The sequence below is a fragment of the Sciurus vulgaris genome (genome assembly GCF_902686455.1).
Source record: "Sciurus vulgaris genome assembly, chromosome: 1".
NCBI lineage: Eukaryota > Metazoa > Chordata > Mammalia > Rodentia > Sciuridae > Sciurus > Sciurus vulgaris.
The window spans coordinates 129609194-129629780 of NC_136461.1; the positions used below are offsets into that span (position 1 = coordinate 129609194).

The following is a 20587-nucleotide window of genomic DNA, read 5'->3' on the forward strand; positions in this document are numbered from 1 at the left end:
GCCACCCTTTTGACAATGGATCAATTTCTGGCTCTATCTGAAGCATTCAGACCAACATCCAACCAGGCCTAGGTTACTGTATCACAGAGATAGGTAATTCCATAGAGGTCAGTTCCTATACTGGAAAATAAGAGATTCACAAATTATTTAACACATTAAGGAAATAAAATTCGGAAAAGTTTAATAATTGTCTGAAAGTAACACACAGCCAGTTCTCATTATTTGTAGTAATGTTCTATTAAGCTGACCAATACTGACTAGCAAACACTGAACCACTGCTTCTAGGGAAAAATATGTACACATGCAGATATATCTCATATAAATTATAATATCAAATCTTAAAAACTGGTTGACTGTTTCTCTAACTGTACAAAAGAGAAAACAAGTCCCATGAACTGGTATCAGATTTGGGTTTCAAGCCTTGTCAACTGTCCTGGTCCCTTGGGTCTCCATCCTTTGCTTATTTCTAGATGACAGCTGCGACACAAAAGCAGACAGAGCCAAGGCTTATTCCACTCCTTAGGAAAACACACAACAAGCTACTCAAGTTTTTTTGCTTCTCTACACAAACCTGCAAATATTCATTAAAGTGTTGTATTGATTTGGGGATTACAAATTCTCCAAGACTGAATCTGCAAATAATAAGAATCAACTGCATTTGCTATACAGATGATCCAGGCTAGGGGAAGCTTAATCCGAAGATAAATACAAGATGCTCACAGAGCCATCTAAATACTTTTCATATCACCAAGGGAATTTCTTCATGCCTTCTAATAGTATAAAGAAATATAGGGGAAGGGGATATAGCTCAGTTGATAGAGTACTTGCCTCACAAGCATAAGGCTCTGGGTTCAATCCCCAGCACCGCAAAAAAAAAAAAAAAAAAAAAAAAAAAAGAAATATAGCCAGAAGAAATTACTATGGAAACTGTAAAATTTCTTAAACCACTTCCTAATATTTGTTATTTTTAATACTATTTATTGCTCTATAATAAGCAGTAATATTACCCATAAGTGAGATCACATAAGTACTGATTTTCAGAGGTATCCGTAATGAAGCAGATGATTAACAATAATGATCTATTTCTACTCCACAACCAATAAAAGTCAGAAGGAAAAAAAAATCCTAAAAAGCAGAGCAATGGTAGGAATTCAGTATAGGGTTTAAGGATATAAAAAAGGATGTACTGAAGCCTAACTGGAACTGAGAAAAAGTTTAATGAATTTAATGTGACTAGCCTTAAAGAAAACATTGTTTTCAAAACAATTTTTCTCACAGAGGCCAAAATAAGTTATATATCAAGAAAAGACTATAATTCCTTAAAAAAACAAAATCTTAAAAAAAAAATAAAAAAAAAAAAAGTGGAAAAGAAGGCACAGGAAAAACTGAGGTCTGGTTCAATATAGAAAATACTATTTACCTTAAAAAAGAACCCTGATACCTACAGAATGTGTTTTATCTCACCAAGAATCAGGGACCTTGCCACTTAAAAGAAGTGTTTAAAAGAACATACAAAAAACTTTGAAAATCATATTTCTTATAAAAGCTTACATTCAAAATACTAGAGAATACCCATAACTCAGAAATAAGAACAACCCAATTAAAATGATCGCAGGCACAGTGACACACATTTGTAATCTCAGCAACTGGGGAGGAAGAGGCAAGAGGATCACAAGTTAGAGGCCAGCCCCAGCAACTTAACAAGACTTTGTTTCAAAATAAAAAATTAAAATAAAACAAAAGCAAAAAAACAAGCTTCTGGGTTCAATTCCCAATACCAAAAAAACATATAAATTGATGCTCTACATCATTAAAGTAGGCAAGTGGCATTATAACTACAATGAGATAACAATTCATATCCACTTATTGGTGGGAATATAAAACAGTGCAGTCACTATGGAAAGAAGTTTGTTCATTTCTTAAAAAGTTAAACATAAACTTACTATACAGTCCAGTAATTCCACTTCTAAGAATCCAGCCAAGAGAAAGAAATAAACGATTTACACATGAATGCTCATAGCAGCATTATTCCTAACAGCCAAAAACAAGTAGTTGAACTATTCATTGACTGATGAATAGATAAATAAAATGTGGTCTATCTATTCAATAACACATTACTCTGCCATAAAAAGGAATAAACCATTCATACAAGCTACAGCATGTAAGAACCTTGAAAATATAGCCAAGTGAAAGAACCCTGATGAAAAAAGACCACATACTATATAATACCATGTACATCTATGGAAACAGAAAGCATGACTGGTTGCCGTGGGCTGGAACAGGAGTCAGGAGTCGATCACTTGGGCATGGGTTTTTTTTATATATGTGTGTTCAAACTGGACTGTGGTAATGTTTACAAGAACTCTGTGAATCTGTTAAAAAAAAAAAAAAACACTGAATTGTGCACATAAAGTAGGTAAACTTTACAATGTATAAATCATACCTCATTAAATAGGGAGAGAGAAGGGAGTCTGAGTATGCATGCACAAGAAGACAAGAGAGAGCATGAGTACCTGAGGTCAAACGTAGGCTAGATGATTAAGGACCATTTAATGTCCTGTGGTAAAGAAATAGAGTATAGAAATCAAACAGGATGGCAGCACGTAGCTTAACTAATTAGCCCTTTTGGACAATTCAGCTGTTGCAAGTATCTATATAAGATGGCAATAAATGCCTTGTTTGTCAACTATTTGACCTTTAGAAATGAATTTAGGAATAAATGTTGTAGTACACACTAAAGCAATGGCATCCACAGTGCTGGAATGATTCTGGAAAGTGTTCTCACAGTCATTCCTATTACTAGGAAATTAAGTAAAAGGCTAAGAGATGTTAGAGGATACGTATACTTCAGGTTTCATACAGACCTTTATAATTGTTATATTATGGGTTATATAAGAAAAATGGTAATGAATTCCTAAGCAAAAAGAAACAGAACGGAGAAGAACCATCCCAACCTGAATCAGAAGAGATTATAGGAATAATTTGCCTTCATAATTCTAACATTTAATTTAATCCTGATAGCAGAAGTAAATACAGTAATTGGAGGCTTCTTTTCCTGCACTCTTATTTTTCAGAAGAATTCCATACAAAAGGATGAAAAGACAGAACTGAGTAGAGAATAAACTAAATAATTCACAGTGGAACTCAGTCCTGAGAAGACCCTTAAGAAGAAGTGAGCAAAACACAAGGAATTTATCTTCAATTTGTAAAGCAAGAAGATGCCTCACTGAGATAATTTAGGAGTTCAAGTGATCCATTCTCCATGTATGGGGTAAAATTAAATTTATGAATAAGTGCTTCAAGTGTACTTTACTCATAAGAAATTTCCTGAAGAGAAAACGAACTTCCCTTCATAAGAGGTGATTATAGCCCATCCGCTACACTGGTGTCTCTGAAGTGACATGCAAATTTCCCATGAGGCATCTTCCCTAATAGTGTTACCAAATCACAAATGCCCCATTCACCCTGCTTCAGCTGGGATTCCTAAGTATATAGTATGTTGTCATTCCTCAGGCAGGAACACTTGCCTATGGGTCCTATCACCCATATCTTGGGAATGGGATACAAAAATGGCTGAGAGCATGGTGCTATAGTTTCTTAATAAGGAGAAAATTTCTGTTAATAAGGTCACTGTGAAGCAGTGGAACTAAATCTGATTCACAATACTCAGATAATTACAGTATGCACAGCATCCTTCTTTGGACCTAGTTCTAAGTGATTTTTACGGATGTGTTCCCTCCCCTCTTTGACTTAAAACACACACAAAATGCAAACAGCGGGAGCGGGGGATAAAAGATTAAGCTTCCTCAGTAGCTTGGTAGATTCAAACTAAGATATAATTACGGTTTTACAGACTGCTCTACCTTTCCTTCTTTAAAATTTTTATCTTTCCCATTAAATGAATAGTTCTAATCAAAAGGAGAATAATTATATCTTGGTTTTCACTGTGCAGGATCACACATAAAAAAGTCATGATCATATATCCAACTACAGATCCATGACTCCCTCTAGCCTTATAAAAGGAAGAAAATACCTAGCACATTGTAGATTATTTACACAAGTCGCCTACTTCCTTCCAAGATGCCCTCTGGCTACGAAAAGACAAGACAATAAAGTTTGAGGTCTGCCTACAAATGCATTCGGTCACAGGAATCTAATGTATTAGAGACTGGGACTAGGCAAGGAGACTAAGAAGGCGACCTCATTGCTAGCAAGGTCACTAATTATGACACACATCTCTTACCCTTCCTTTGGTTAGACTGACCTTGCTCAGCAGGAGCCAGTTGGCAGGTGGTGGAGAAGTGAAAGACAGGATAAACATGCACTCTGAGGTTGGCTAGACATGCTATGTATGAGGACTGAACTTCAACTGAAACTTGCCAAAGCAAAAAATGTACTGGTACAAGGTCAGCAACTTTCAGTTTTAAAAGTAGCAGCTCTCCCTACTCACCCCTTTCCTTTTGATTTGGAGACCATCATAAACCCTAGATATTCTGATGATGAAAGTGATAGATAAGTTTCAACCTGTTAAAAAAACTCATAGCTCAGGATGAGAAGACCATCAAATTTAAAAAAGATTCTAAATTTCTCTTTATTGTTAAAAATTAATAATTTACTACCTTCTTGAGCAATAATTAAATATCAAGAACTAACCCAGCCAGGTACTGTGGCATGTCCCTGTAATCTCAGCCACTCGGGAAGTTGAGGCAGGAGGATCACAAGTTCAAGGCCAGCCTCAACAACTTAGCAAGACCCTATCTCAAAATAAAATATAAAAAAGGGCTGAGGATATGGCTCAGTGGTTAAGTGCACCAGTACTGAAAAAAAAAAAAAAAAAAAAAGAGAGAATCAACCAGTTGTGAAATGAAAGTACCCCCTCACCTATTTTAATAAAATAAAAGAGAGAGGGGCTAGACAGTGTATAGGAAAAGGGAATTTCAGGTCCAAAAATGCCTTAAAAGTGACAAAATGTGACTCCCACAATCTATTATCCACACTGGGACAATCATCCTACTACAGGATACATAGTTCTATTTAAAAATACTTCCATGAAGCCCCATCACTTTAGAATGAGTTTTACACCAGTCTCATTCCTAAACTTGAACATACACTTCAATTATCACCCCTGTCACACTAAATAAGGGATGTTTACTTACATTTCCCTAACCTCTCCACAGTGGCAAGAGTATTATGAGTCTTAATGTTTTTACCTTAATGTTTGCCACACAGTTGCTTCAGTAAAAGTGATGGCTGTTCTAAATGACTAAACTTTTTTCATGTCCATCCTCCATCTAACATAATTTCTTATGTAGCACTTTCCTCCATCCAAGCTCTTCTCACCTATATTACACATTGACTGTCACTTCATAGGTACAAGACTTCAAGTAGATTTTTAACCTCTCTGTACCTCACTTTACTCACCTTTATAATAGTATGTACTTAACACGGATTATTAGGAATACTGAGTTACTACATGTACAGTGCCTTAAATAATGTCTAGCGCTCATCATAAACACCCAATACACTCCCTGAGGGTGGAAATCTTTGTCCCTTTTAATCACTGCCATAAGATGACATCAGAAACAATGTCTGGCAGAATAAACACAGAGTAAGTTTGATAATATCTTAGTGAACATATCCTTTTCTGTGTTTTTCTTCAGTCTCTTGTTATGGTACACCAGTGCCAATACCCACCCTATCCCACATATTCCTGTGTCTCCAACAAAAAACTGACAATTCTCTTTCCATTTAAAATGGGATAGCAATAAATATCAAACTTCATATGCCAGAAAACGCAATACTTTACCTGAAGTAGACTAAATAATATTTGAGTTTCCTGCCTACCAATTACTCAATTTTATGTACAGACAATGACTGAGAGTTGGAAAATAGTTCCAAGAGCTTGAAGAAGCCTAGGGCTGGAGATGTGTGTGACTCAGTGGTAGAGTGCTTGCCTGGCATGTGTGAGGCCCTGGGTTAGATCCTCAGCACCACATATAAGTAAATAAATAAAATGGAAGATTCACTGACAACTAAAAAATATTTAAAAAAAAGAAGTATAGATTTGCCTAAAAACTACCTGGGTCAGGGCTGGGAATGAGAAGATTACTAGTACTCTGTGTTTCCAAGTTTAAGTAAGGAAGATAACTACTTTGAGTACACACATTACAACACACTGTATACAAAGTTACAAAGCCTGGAAATTAGGAACAGTAATACAAACTCAACTTACTTTTTTAAAGATCAGGGCTGGGAGTGAGAAGATTACTAGTACTCTGTGTTTCCAAGTTTAAATATGGAAGATAACTACTTTGAGTACACACATTACAACACACTTTATACAAAGTAACAAAGCCTGGAAACTGCGAACAGTAATACAAACTCAATTTACTTTTTTAAATAGAATTTTACAAAAATAAAATTACCTAAAATTAAGCCCACCATTGTACTTAAATATCCGGTTCCACTTCCCAGGTTAAGAAAAGATAATCCTGGTTGAAGTTTCAATGCTTCCATAACTTCAGAATAAATGCAAGGTGCTGACAAGTGTATGTTTCCATGCTTCCAGGCTAAGTCTTTGTAAGCATTGTCTCTGTAGCCTTCCAAATAGTAATCTCCACGATCAATTGCTCTGAAGGCTTGCTCCACTCTTTCAGTGCGGATATACTGAGCTTCTTTAAGGTTATCAATTAAGTCATCATTATCTTCCCCAGCACTCACAGCTCCTCCCATGATAGCATTCAAATCAAATCATAAATTTTAAAATGTAACAGAATCAGTAGAAATGGTTTCCAATAACGTAGTGAGGTTTGTTTTCTTTTTAATACTGCACTTGATTTCCAAAAATAAACTGATCCTGGAAGGAAAAAACAAAAACAAATAAGTTACTACTCAAGAGGAAAATAACTCCATTTTATTAAATATAAGCCATTATAATTAACTACCATTTTCTCAGGAATATATTCTGCTATAGGCATAGTGTTAAGTGTCTTAAGTATACTATTTTTTAAAAATTCTTACAAAACCACAAAAGGTGGCTTATATATCATCTGTACAATGGGAAAACAGGGGCAGAGAGAAGTCACTAGTACTATTGTTGTGGGAATCACACAAGTAGCAGCAAAAGGCACTCAAGAATGGGAGAAGTCAAACTTTATTTTATGCCGGAGGGCCCAGAGATTAGCACCCCAAAATTCTGAGTACCCCTTACCAATTTTTCATAACATTTATAGGCTATCTAGTATAAAAAATTTTCTAGTCTAAAACTGTACATAACTGGGCACAAGGTTTTATATATATACATATAAAAAATCATATATATATAAATATGATTTATATAAAATAAAATCATATATATATATATATATATATGATTGTGCATAAGGATCTTCTAGTGGGAAGTGTGTTTACAAAAGTAGACTAAGATAAGGGAGTCTGGCTCCTCTTACAAGGCCTTCCATGAATCTCTAGCCTTGGGTCCAAGCCTTCACAGGGGAGTCTACACTTTAAAGGGATGTGGTTAGGTAGTAGGGAAAGTCCTTTACATTCTAAAATGGTGCTAATTAGTTGTTTCTGAAACCCAGCCAGGGCACTCATCCTTACAGATAGCATGCTTAGTTTACTTTACATTTGAGCCTGGGTCAGTTATCCACCACACTATGGCCCATTATGGTAGCCACTAGTCACAATTACTTATCTACATCTCAATTAAAAGCAATTTAAAATTCAATTACTCAACCTAGCTATTTAATAGCTACCTGTAGCCAGTGGTTGCCACACCGTGTAGTGCTTTTCTGGAGAGTGACACTGCCAGGCCTTAGTTCTAAAGCCTTTTAGATTTAGAAAACATGCTCTTAAACACTAAACCACATGACTTCTTTTCAGTACAGTGATCCTAGTTTATTAAGTAGTTAGCTGACTGATTTAAAATTACTGAGTTGAAAGAGTGAACTGTAAAATGCACTACATGAATTTAAAATATTGACACAATAATATATTGCCTAAACAATGAATATAAAATGCAAATAAAAAAGCCAGACTCACAAGTTAAACACACACACACACACACATACAGAGAGACAGATAGAGAGAGAGAGAGAGAGCGCGAGCACTTTGTTCGGTAAACCTTGTTGTGATAAACAATGAGACCACAAACTTTATTAATAACTTTAATTTGTCTAAGCACTAGAACAAATGTTATACATATACATACACACTACATACAAACAATACACACAATAAACTTCTTTAACGGATATTACTGAGCATCTTTAATGGAAATGTAAGTGGACCTTGATAAACTAATGAATTTCAATACAGAATACCAAATATACAATTTTAACTTTATACCATTAATCATATTCATATATCAATTTCTGAATTAATAAATCAGGAGAGAAGGAAAATGAGAAATGAAATATCTATGGCCAAAAACAAAAGTTATAACAGTCAACTCTGGCAAGTTGCACCTCTACTCTTGGCTTTAGATAAGAAAAACAATCAGAGCCTTGAGTGAGCCTGTCACACTAAATTTGCCCATTTACAGATGTTCCCTTTGTTCTTTCCTATAATCTCCTTAAAAACTTTTCAAGATAAAGAAAATGTGATACTACAGTGATGCAGCCACTTCAATGTTCATAGCTGCTCAATTCACAATGGCTAGATTGTGGATCTAACCTGGATGCCCTTCAATTGATGAATAAAGAAAGTTTGGTATATATACAAAATAGAATATTTCTCAGCCATAAAGAAGAATAAAATTATGGCATTTGCAGGTAAATGGATTCATTTGTGCACAATGAATCAAAATAAATAAATTTTAAAAAAAGAAAATGTGGTATACATACACAATGGAGTTTTTATTTAACCATAAAGAAAAATGCTTTAATGTCATTTGCAGAAAAGTGGACAGAACTTGAGAAAATTATGTTAATCAAAATAAGCCAAACTAAGAAGGTCAAGGGTCATGTTGCTCTCACATGTGGAAGGTACAGAGAAAAAAGGAAAAGAAAGATGCGAGGGGGAATCTCATGAAAACAGAAGGGAGACCAGTAGAACAGAGGAAAGGACCAGGCGGCAGAAGGAAGAAAGGGAAAGGGGAAATACTTGGGGAATGATATTGGCCAAGGAACACTGTTATATTGTGTGCATGTATAAATATATAACAAACCCAACCCTTATGTACAACTACAATGCACCAAAAAAGTAATGAGAGGGGAGGCGTTAAAAAGAACTTTCTAGAGGAGGAAACACTTGAACTCACATTTCATTCAAATTTAATTTATTCAAGCTCACTTTTGAAAAGCTGGATGGCTCCACTCCCTATCTCCAACCCCAAAATAGTAATTTTAAAACTACAAGGACTTATAGTACCCTTCTCTGTCAATGAGTACATTCTGCAGCATGTAATGAAATGAAAGAGATGTTAATCCACAATTCCTTCAAGAAGTCTGTTTTGACAACCTTTTATAGTTGAAGCATCCAGACTTGCTGAGCAACTCTAGCATTTCAAGATCTTTTTTTAAAATGACATCACCTCTAAGAATAAATCAATTTTTTCATCTGATAACTCAGAGTGAATCTTTTTCCAAAGTGAAAATAAAAACAGCTACATTAAACTGGGAGAGAGTTCTGTGTGTACCCAGTGTGGCACTTGCCAATGACTTTAAAAGAGTAATTCTGATTACACACAGAAAATTAACATACAGTTCTCCTACTGTAAATGCCACAATTTACTAGTTTGAAAAATTATTTCCCTTGTGTTGGTTCCAAGGGCTTAAGAACCTGACCCTTCTTAGTTCCTCCTGAACTCCATGCTGTTCAAAAATACTATAACAGAACAAATAAATGTTGTCTTTATTACACAGTTCACAATCTTGTTGAGACAGAGGCAAAAGTCGTAATCAGACAAAAACTATCACCATTCGCCAATAGACACTATTCACATGTTACCTGCATATTATCTCATTTAAAAATTATAGTAAGCCTACAAAGAATGCATCAGCATGCCACTTTTACTTGAGGGCACTAGTAAAGGGGTGGAGTGCTATAAAGCACAGGAAGTCAAAGTGGGACCTAGAACCAGAGATCAAGAACAGCTTCCTTAAAAGCATGCACTGTATGAACATTTAAAGAAATGAGGGAATTACAGGTTGAAGAAACAGTTGGTACTGAATCAAGAGAGCAAATGATGATTTTTGAGAAATTATCTGCAGCTGGGCCTTTTGTCAGCACCCTAACAGTTCTAGTAGGTCAGTAATTTTTCTCTTTTTGTTGTTTTTGTTTGGTTTGGGATTTTCTTTTGGAATGAAACCTTTTGAGAGTCTCACCAAATTTACTGACCCTCTCCCTATTAAAAACTGAACAAATCAAAAAATTTGCAAACTCCATGTTCATGAGCTCCTGGAGACTCAGGAATTCACTCTCAGGAATATCTACTAGCCAAGTGCTGTGGCACATGCCTATAAATGAAGCTGGATCTCAAGTTGGGCTCAGCAACGTGGCAAGGCCCTAAGCAGCTTTGGTGAGACCCTGTCTAAAAATAAACAAACCGAAAAAAGGGTTGGGGGAGTAGCTCAATGGTCAAGTGCCCTTGGGTTAAATGCCCAGTACAAAAAAAAAAAAAAAAAATAGAACGTCTACTATACAAAACAGAGTCAGTCAGTGATCTTGGTGAGGGGCAATTCCACTTCCATTTTAAGAGACACATCACGTATGATATAACCTGTGTTCAGAAAGACCTGTTTCATTCAGATCTACAGCAACAGGCCAGAAACCAAGTACTTAGGAGCCTGGAAAAAAAACACTACACAATAAGAGGCAGTGCAAGAATGTAAAACTTAATATGCCAGACTCCTTTCTCTATAGTCTAGTAGGAAAAGACAGATAATCAAATCTGAACAGAAAGCTGCAATATCCAAGAGGGAATCAATGAGAAAAAGTTTTCTGGAACTAGAAATACAGTAGTACTCCTGCATCTGTGGTTTAACTGTCCCTGATTTCAGTTATCCAGTCAACAACATTCAGTCTGAAACACTGAACGAAAAGTAAACAAACACTTTCTATGTTTTCACAACAAGTTTTTTCATCATAGCATGATGAAATCTCATTCCACCAGGCTCCATTCCACCCAGGAAATGAATCATCCCTTTCTCCAGCACATCCACACTGTGTATGCTACCTGCTCATTAGTCACTTAGTAGCCATCTTGGTTATTATAAGGCTATGTCACAAAGCCTGTGTCATTCACCTCACTGCAGCTCATCCCTTAGATATATCATCTCGCATCAACTTGAGTATATTTTAATATAAAAGCCATATTCACATAACTTTACAGTACATTTATAATTGTTCTAGTGTATTATTACTTATTGTTATTAATCTCTTACTATGCCTAACATAAAGTTTATCATAGATATACATCTATAGGAAAAAACAGAAGAAGAGGTAGAGAATTCTTATCTGAAATACCTGGAACCATGTGTTTCAGATTCTGGAATACTTTGCATATACATAATGAAACATCTCATTGATGAGACACAAATTTGAATACATGATGAATACACCAATTATCTGAACACATAAACATTCATTTATGTTTCATATACATATATATACATGTAATTTTATACAATATTTTTAGTGCACCTGCCTTTTAACTGCGACCCATCACATAAAGTATGGAATTTTCCACTATGGCATTATGCTGACACTCAAAAAACTTCAGATTTCTCAGTATTTTCAATTTCAGATTTTCAGTTTAGAATTCTTAATTACAGGGTGCAGCACTATCTAAGGTTTTAGGTATTCCCCTGTGAGTCTTGGAATGTATCTCTGGAGGATAAAGAGGGATTCTTATACAATCTAAAATGCATATTTCCTTGATGTAAATTATAATTTAGCTCGTACACTTAGCATGGGTAATAACTGTGAATATAATAAGAAAGTGTGGCTCATACTACATGTTTATACTTTGAAGTGATCAGGAAAGTAGTAAGATTCTTCATACTAAAGAGTTACCCTTAGCAATTTATGTAGACTTTAAGCAAAAAGCTGTAATCATACAGAGCATTTTTCTAGAAGGCAATCATATGCAGGTAGAGTAACTTCAAGTGATCTGGGGAAGCTGTGATTATAAATGAGTAAGTGCTAATACATTTTTTGAAGACAGATTAATGAAAAATATATATTCAGGTTTAGAATTTTAAATTCTGATAAAAAGTATATTTGGGGCTGGGGAGATAGGTCAGTCGGTAGAGTGCTTGCCTTATAAGCACAAGGCCCTGGGTTCGATCCCCAGCAACCAAAAAAAAAAAAATTATATTTACATGAAGCAAATTAGCCACCAGGTTCTAAATCTTGAGGAAGGAGGATGAATGTTAGGGCTTATGGCTGTGAAAATTGACTATGATGCTAAGTGCAAATGCCAAGTAGAGATTTAGCTGTGGTAGGAATATTATTAACATTTCTACTTTTTTGTGCTACACTGGTTATAGGTTTTGAGTAATATTCTTTATCCTGATTGTTGCAAAATATAAGGTGTTTTTAGATATTACAGTATAAAACCCAGTACTATACCTCTCAGAGATTTCAAAGGATCTTGGGGAACCCAAGAGACTTCAGACTACATCTGGAGAACTAGCATTAACAATTATAAAATTAGATGAATAGCTATGATGAAGTTATACAAGGGTGTTATGGAGCACCTAATCTAGATATGTTAGGGATGAGAACAGAAAGATTAGAAGATGTTGCTAGAGAAAATGAAGCACTGGCAAGCACAAAAGGCATGGGGGAAAGGCATTCAGTTATGCAGAAACAGCCTGTGAAAAGACAGACAAGAGGTAACACACCCACTCAAGGCACTACAAATAGTACAATAGAGCTATAAAGTACATAGATATAAAGTAGTGCATAACAAGTCTCAGAATAAAAAAGAGGAGTCAGGTAGACTGGCAGTCCACGTACACTGAGCTAGACTTTCTCCCACAAACGATGGAAGCCAATGAAAGCCTTTAAATTAGAGGGGTGCTTTATATAAACTAACACTAGCATCCTGCACATGGGTTCAGATCCTAAAATGGCTCCATATTCCAACAGGTTTGGATGCAGCCCAGTTTGGCCTTGAGAATGCTATCAAAGCCACCTCCCAAGGAGTTTGAGAAGAATCACTAGTGCCTTAGACTAATGTGCCCACCAACAGATCACAGCTGATAAGTATAAAGTTATCCTATAACTGGATTCAAGCCCTCTCTCAGCTGTAGTCCCAGCTTAGTTCTGCTTGCTTAGTATACAGAGGGAGGCTTGTGCCACCTGTGCCACCAGGTCAGGCTTATGGGCCTCTGTTTCAAGGTAGACTCTGAAGGGACCCTGTCTTGGCTACATCCCCTCTGCCATAACCTGGAGAGTTAGCCCGCCTGAGAAACACATTCACACAGGATTGCCAGACTCTGTACTTCAGCAGTGTCTAAAAAGGCCCTGAAAGGCTATAATGCCCCTCTCTCATCAGTAGTTTGTGAGCAATCTTGCCCATATACGGAACTGGTGAGATCTGGTCCACCAGGTTCATCCTACCTGCAGTGGTTCACAACAGATTTTGAATCAGTCCTGAAGACAACTTTTAGTCCCCTCCAGATGTAGTCTGGAGGCAGTTCTACCCAGCCAGGATCCTGCCAAAAGTCATGCCAATCTGAGTCACTATGGCAGGTTTGTCATCATCTGTCTCTCAACATATTTTCAAGTGGCTCTGCATCTGGACACTGGCCCCTCTTAACTATGGATTGAGCAGTTCTACCTGCTGGGGGCCCAACAGGAGGAACATACAGTAATGCTCTTGTAGGTTGCAGCTCTGAATTCAGTTACAATATGAATCTTGAAACAGCTCTATAAATTGGCTCCAGCCATTCTCAACTACAGAAGAGGCTTGTTCATGAAGAAACCCAATGGAAGACACACATATCCATGACCCTAGAGATAGGCCTAAAAATCTTGGTCTCAGCTAACCTGTAACACTCAGGTATCAGTTTCAGTCCATCTCAGTCATGAACTGGAGCAATATGTCAAGCAGAAGAACTCTTTTCAGTGGTCAAATGAGAGCCCACCCAAAGACCCAGAGGAAGTCACACCCATCAGTACTCCTGGAAATAGGGCCATGAAGCAGACTTCCATCCTAGTGTCAGCATCATGATCAGGGTCCTGAAGTCCAGTCCACCAATGGACTATATAGAACCCATGCTTACTAGAACCCTGGGAATAGGTCTATCAACCATAATTTCCACTCAGCTTAATCCACATGACCCAATCCAATTCACTCTACAGTGATTCCAGTGGTAATACCACCAGCCCAAACAGAACTGAAGAAAAAAAAATCAAAAATTTCAATAGCAAATGTGATCATAAAGAACTAGAAAACTCAAAAATACAACATTTAAAATTAGCCAATTAGAGGAACAAGATGGAATATGACTGAAAAAGAGTGAAGAAAATAGATCTATGTGACACCAACAAACAAACAAAAGTGCAAATTATGGGAATATTTGAAGGAGAAGAGAAAGGGCTTTAAAGAAAGCTTTTTTAAAAAACAAAAAAAGGCTGTAGCTCAGTGGCAGAGCACTTGCCTAGCATGTGTGAAGTACTGGGTTCAATACTTAGCACCACATAAAAATAAAAATAAAGGCATTCTGTCCATCTACAAATACAAAAAAAAATTTTTTTTTAAAAGTTTCTGGAAATTTCCCAAACTTGGGGGAGGACATAGAAATACAGATTCAGAATGCTCAAAGTACCCTACTCAAGATCAACTAAGAAATGAATACTAAAGACACATCATAATCAAATAATCAAGTCAAAGACAGAGAATTATGAAATCAGTAAGAAAGAAGAACTCATTACATGCAAAAGATCTCCCTTAAGGTTATCATGGAATTCTCCACAGAAACATAAGCCTGGAGGGAGTGGATGACATCTTCAAATTGTTTAAAAAAAAAAAAAAAAAAAAAAGCCTACCAAGAATACTATGCCTTGGGAAGACCCCTTCAAATTTGCAGGATAAAAATACATTCTATGACAAAGCTGAGAGAGAATATAAAATTCTATAAGATAGTTCTTCAACTTGAAACATGACAAGTAACAAAAACATGAAAGTATAAAAGTTCTTGAATGGAAGATATGTGGGTCTTCCATTGGGTTTCTTCGTGAACAAGCCTATTCTCTATCTCTATATATACAGAGATAAATATATAATCAAATTCAAAGCCTTCTTATATTGTAAAGGTGGCTTTTAACCATTGAATCTAGTGTGAGAGTTAAAAAAACAAATTAAAAAAAACTGTAAACAAATGGTTAACACATATACAACTAAGCAGATGTAAAACATGACATCAATAGCAAAATGTAGCTAGCTCCCTTCTTTGAAGTCATTTTATTTTCTATCTTCTCTGGATCCCATATTGCATATTGACTGACTTCCAATGACTTTTTCATAATGTGTTGATATTTTTCCTGGCTCCTCTTGGGGGGTGGGGGGAGACAGGGAATGAAATCAGTGGCACTCTTAACCACTGACCTACATACCCAGCCCTTTTTTATTTTGAGACAGGGTCTCGCTAAATTGTTGAGACGCCTTGAACTTGTGATCCTCCTGCCTCAGCCTACGAATGCCACTAGGATTACAGGCATACGCCACCGCACCTGGCTGGGTAATTTTCCTTCTATGTAGACTTTTAAGATTTTTTAAAAATCTAACACAGTCCAGCACAGTGCACACCCACAGTCCAAGCTACCTGGGAGACTAGGGCAGAAGGACGGCAAGTTTGAGGTCAGCCTCTGGAACTTAGCAAGACCCTGTCTCAAAATAAAACCTTTAAAAAGGGCCGAGGATGTAGCAGTGGTAAAACACTGCTGGATTCAGTCCCTTATACCACACACACATACATACACACACACACACACACACACACACAAAGTAAAATGTGGGGAAGGGGAGAAAAACTGTACAGTCCTGTGTATTATGAAGTCAAGTTAGAACTGGCTTAAATTAGGATATTACACCTTAACTGTAAGATGTTTTATCTAAGCCTTACGGCAACCACAAAGAAAAATCATCTAATAAATACACAAAAGATAAAAATAAAAATCCTCTAACAGATATGCAAAGCATACTACTACAAAAATATAACATATTGAAGGAAACAAAGCATACCACTAAAAAAAAGAACACATCACAAAGACAGCAAGATAGGAAGAGAAATACAAATCAAGAAAATGAGTGCATGCCAATACTAAATTCTTACCCATCGATAATCACTTTAAATATAAATAGACTAAATTCTCCCATCAGAATTGGAGACCAACAGAGTGGCTGAATGAATTTTTAAAAAAGGACCCAACAATAAAAGACTCATGTTAGCCTTAATGGGCTATTAAGCTTTGGCTTCCAGGCTTGTGGATCTTCTTTCTAAACAACGTACATGAGTTATGTGAACAAAACTCATAAGGGTCTTCTGTGTAACCATGCAGCATAATAAAAACATACGGAGAAACAGAGGACATGATGCACACCTGTAATCCCAACTACTCAAGAGCCTCTGGAGTAGGTTAAGGCAGGAGGATCTCAAAGTGGAGGCCAGACTGGGGAAGTAAGGGAGACCTTGTCTCAAAAAATAAAAATAAAAAGAATTGGGATGTAGCTCGGTGGCAGAGCATCCCTGGGGTCAATCCCCAATTAAATAAACAACAACAAAAAAAAAGGTCAGGGATATAAGTACTCAATGGTAAAGCGCCCCTACATTCAATGCCCAGCACTGAAGGAAAAAAAGAATAAAAATACAGACGAATGATCTCGCTGCAAGTGGATGATGACACATAATGGGGGGTGGGAGGGGTTAGTGTTAGGGTTAGAGTTAGGATTAGGGAGGGGGGCAAGAATGGAGGAAGGAAGGACTGTATGGAGGGAAAAGAGGGGAGGGAGGAAGGGGAAAAAATAACAATGAATCAAACAACGTTCTCCTACGTAAATTTATGATTACACAAATGGTATGCCTTTACTCCATGTACAAACAGAGAAACAACATGTATCCCATTTGTTTACAATAAAAAATAAATAAAAATACATTTAACAAGACATATCAAGAATAAAAATACATTCAATAAGTAAATGACTAGAACACAAAAATCAAGGAAAAGATCATCATCATATAATAATTTATACCATACAGCTTCAAGGATACAGCTTATTTCACAATATACATTATTCCAGAAATAGAATGGAAATAATTTTTTTGGTACTGGTGATTCCTTGAACCCAGGGGTGCTTAACCACTGAGCTACAGCTCCAGTTTTTTGTTTGTTTGTTTGTTTTTTGAGACAGGGCCTCCCTAAGTTGCTTAGGGCTTTGATAAGTTGGTGAGGCTAACCTCAAACCTGAGATCCTCCTGCCTCAGTCTCCTGAGTCACTGTGATTACAGGTGTATGCCATCACCCAGTAAATAGAACTAATTACTATAAATTGCACTGTCATAAAATTTACTGATTTGATTATAAAATAGTATGTACCATTGTAGAAATTTTGAAAAAAAGTAAAATAAAAATTTTAAAGATGCTAACACTCAAAGAGCCAATGTTATCAATATTCTAAACATCTATAAGCCTTTTTTATACACATCGTTGGCATTATACTGTAAATATTTTTTCAGAGTTTTACTCAATAAACCTTAAGCATTTTTTTCATGCCATCGAATATGGTTCCAAAATCCAAAGGCATGAAATTCCACCATATGAATACACCAGGATGTAAAAATCCCTCAACTGCTAGATAATGGGACTCTGAATAATTATAAACAATATACGCTTGAGGAGCTTATAAATCAAAGTTTGCATTATAGTGTCTATTTTAGCTGGGTATGATAATGCACACCTGTAATTCCAGTTACTCGGTGAGTCTGAGGTAGATGGTTTGCTCAGCAACTCAGCAAAACCCTGTCGAAAAATAAAATTAAAAGGGGTAGGGGTGTGGCTCAATATTAGAGGGCCTCTGGGTTCAAGGCCCAGTACTACAAAAAATATATATTTTTTAAAAATTATTTGTTAAGTCTTAGATAATCCCACCTCAATCACAGGAAAGTGCGAAATACACATCAAGATCTATTCTTGCTTCCACAGATACCTTTGCTGACTGGATGTACACAAATCTCCAAAACATCATTCCTTCACATGTGAAATGAAGACACTAATTCTATGATTCATCAGGTTCCTTAAGGTTCTAATTTCCCTGCTATTTCAGCTTCAGTCAAACTTGCATTTGAATCCGGTGAAGTTTTAGTTACCCAGGAATGGTTACCCATCCCTCAAACTTTACACTACTTTGGTCACCATTTTTACTGACCTATTCCTGCCATTTTCTCTTCCACAGAGAAGAAACTATTTTAAGAGTGTTCAATTCCTGTAATAAACAATAAAAGCAAAATATGGAATCTGAGAGAAAGAAAAAAGGTAAAGAGAAAAACAAAAAAAAGAAAGTATAACAAAAGACTGAATAGAATAGCATTAAGCACTTATATCTACCTGAGAAGGAAGTCTCCACATTTAGTCATAAAACACAATTTCATTCCTTGGCATTTTCCCCCTAGTATACATATGTATGTGTGTGTGGCAGTGGGTGGGGAGTATACAATAGAAAGGGCAAATTCATATATGCACACTGAAATGATTTGTGAAATTTTTTGAATATTTCTTGCTATTCTTCCAAAGTTTAGATTCATGCCTTAAATCTATTTGATGTAGGAAAGAACTACTGGAGGCCACCTTCGATATTACAGTATCTTTTATACTGATTAGGAATGCCTTGTGGAGGGTTAAGTGCTGACAAGTCAAAAGAGGTGGGAAGCAGACAGATGGAAGACAGATGTTATGGAGTAGGAGGAGAACAGAATGAATGCTGACTCATTTTCCTTCCCTCCTAGATCCCAGGAAGCAGAAGCCAAGTGCTCCTTGTTGCTCCTTTCTCTGCAAGTAAGGACAAAGCTCAACCAGCTCTGTGGGGGAAAGACCAGTGATCCAAAAAACACTATTTGAGGAAATGAACAAAGAACGCTCCTCATATCCTGAAAGCTCCTGTTATGGGAGTCATGGACCAAGGTTGTTTTGAATATACATGAGAACAATTTTTCTCTCACATAGGGCTGATACACAGATGTAATAAAATATAAATAATTATGAAAGAAAGAACAGGTTGTTTCACTACTTACTCGCCAAAAGTTCCCAAAAACACCTACTTAACTTTCTATTTAATAAACACAAACCTTAATTTTTTTTTTTTTTAATAGTGATAACATGTAGGAGTCATTCACTTTGTGTCAACAAGTTTTAACACCAGGTCCTCATCCTTTTTTTTTTTTTTTTTTTTTTACAGACTGCATTTTGATTCATTGTACACAAATGGAGTACATCTTTTCGTTTCTATGGTTGTGCATGATGTAGATTCATACCCTTCATTCTTTATTTTACTAAAGGTCAGATACCCTCCAGAAGCAGCTCACATATCTTGCATCACTGAACCAAAACTCAAATTCAACCTGTGATATCCTTCTGAAGCAGAATTTGCTCAAAGTTTCCTAACCCATAACTCCAAAGTAAATGAAATTATCTTTTAGCTGGTAAGATGATCAATTCTGATCTTTCCTTTCCTTTAATCTTCCCATATCTTATCTTCCCTCCCTTTAGTACTCTCAGAAAGGAATGAAGCAGTATGGAGGAAAGCATCTGATGTTATTTACTGTCCATGCATCCTCAGGTGAAACATTTAATCTGTGATTTTCCATTTTCTTACTATAAACTGGGAATAATAACCACATTATAAATCTATAAAGATTAATATCCTTCATATAAAGCTCAAGACATAAGATGTTCAATAAATAATCACTTCTGTAACAAAAATGGGATATTCTAAACTTTCATTTTAAGCAAAAAAACACAAAAAGGTGAAACAAAAAGCACTAGTTCTCAAATCTAGTGAAGTTATCATCTAATGACCTGAAGTAGGAACGAAAGAATAGAAATGCAAATCCTGAAGTTAGAGGTTAACAAGATGTAAAGACATGGAACAGTATATACAGAAGGTAGAAGAATATACACATGTACACCTAGGCTGGCTGAAATGTACAATGTAGTATTTCTTGCCATATTCTGTGATAAACTAGACTTAGGGGCTAAATTATGACTAGTTGTCATTTTGTACTCACTGGGAAAGGAAGAGTCAGGTGCTCTCACTAACTACCTTTTTCCTTGCTAATTTTTTTTTTTTTTTTCTCTTTACAGAGTACTTGTTATACAATTTAGCAAAACTGCCTTGTACAGTTTTCATGGTCACATATCTTTTAATTTATAAAAACTATAAATTCAGTGAAGACATAAATAATGTCATATATTTATTATCTTCACAACAGCCAGGGCTGGGGTTATAGCCTTTTTCTAGTTGGATGAGGCCCTGGGTTCAATCCCCAGCACAGCAAAACAAAAACAAAAAAGAAAAGAAAATAAAAAAAAAACATTGTACTTACACGATCTTGGCATGCATTTAATAAATAATTGTTGA

The 20587-nt window shown here is 36.1% G+C and overlaps 1 protein-coding gene across 2 annotated transcripts in view; it reads right to left on the reverse strand.

The window, feature by feature from the left end:
- The window catches only part of PCMTD1 (protein-L-isoaspartate (D-aspartate) O-methyltransferase domain containing 1), a 79910-nt gene that overhangs the window by 32184 nt on the left and 27139 nt on the right, over nucleotides 1-20587 (reverse strand). The window contains exon 2 of one of the 2 annotated variants that reach the window (XM_079136776.1): nucleotides 6426-6856. In XM_079136776.1, coding sequence (XP_078992902.1) covers nucleotides 6426-6732 — 307 coding nt within the window. In that variant the 5' untranslated portion in view covers nucleotides 6733-6856. Of the gene's footprint in view, nucleotides 1-6425; nucleotides 6857-20587 lie in introns of those variants that run through there. The other variant, XM_079136778.1, reaches the window with a different exon arrangement.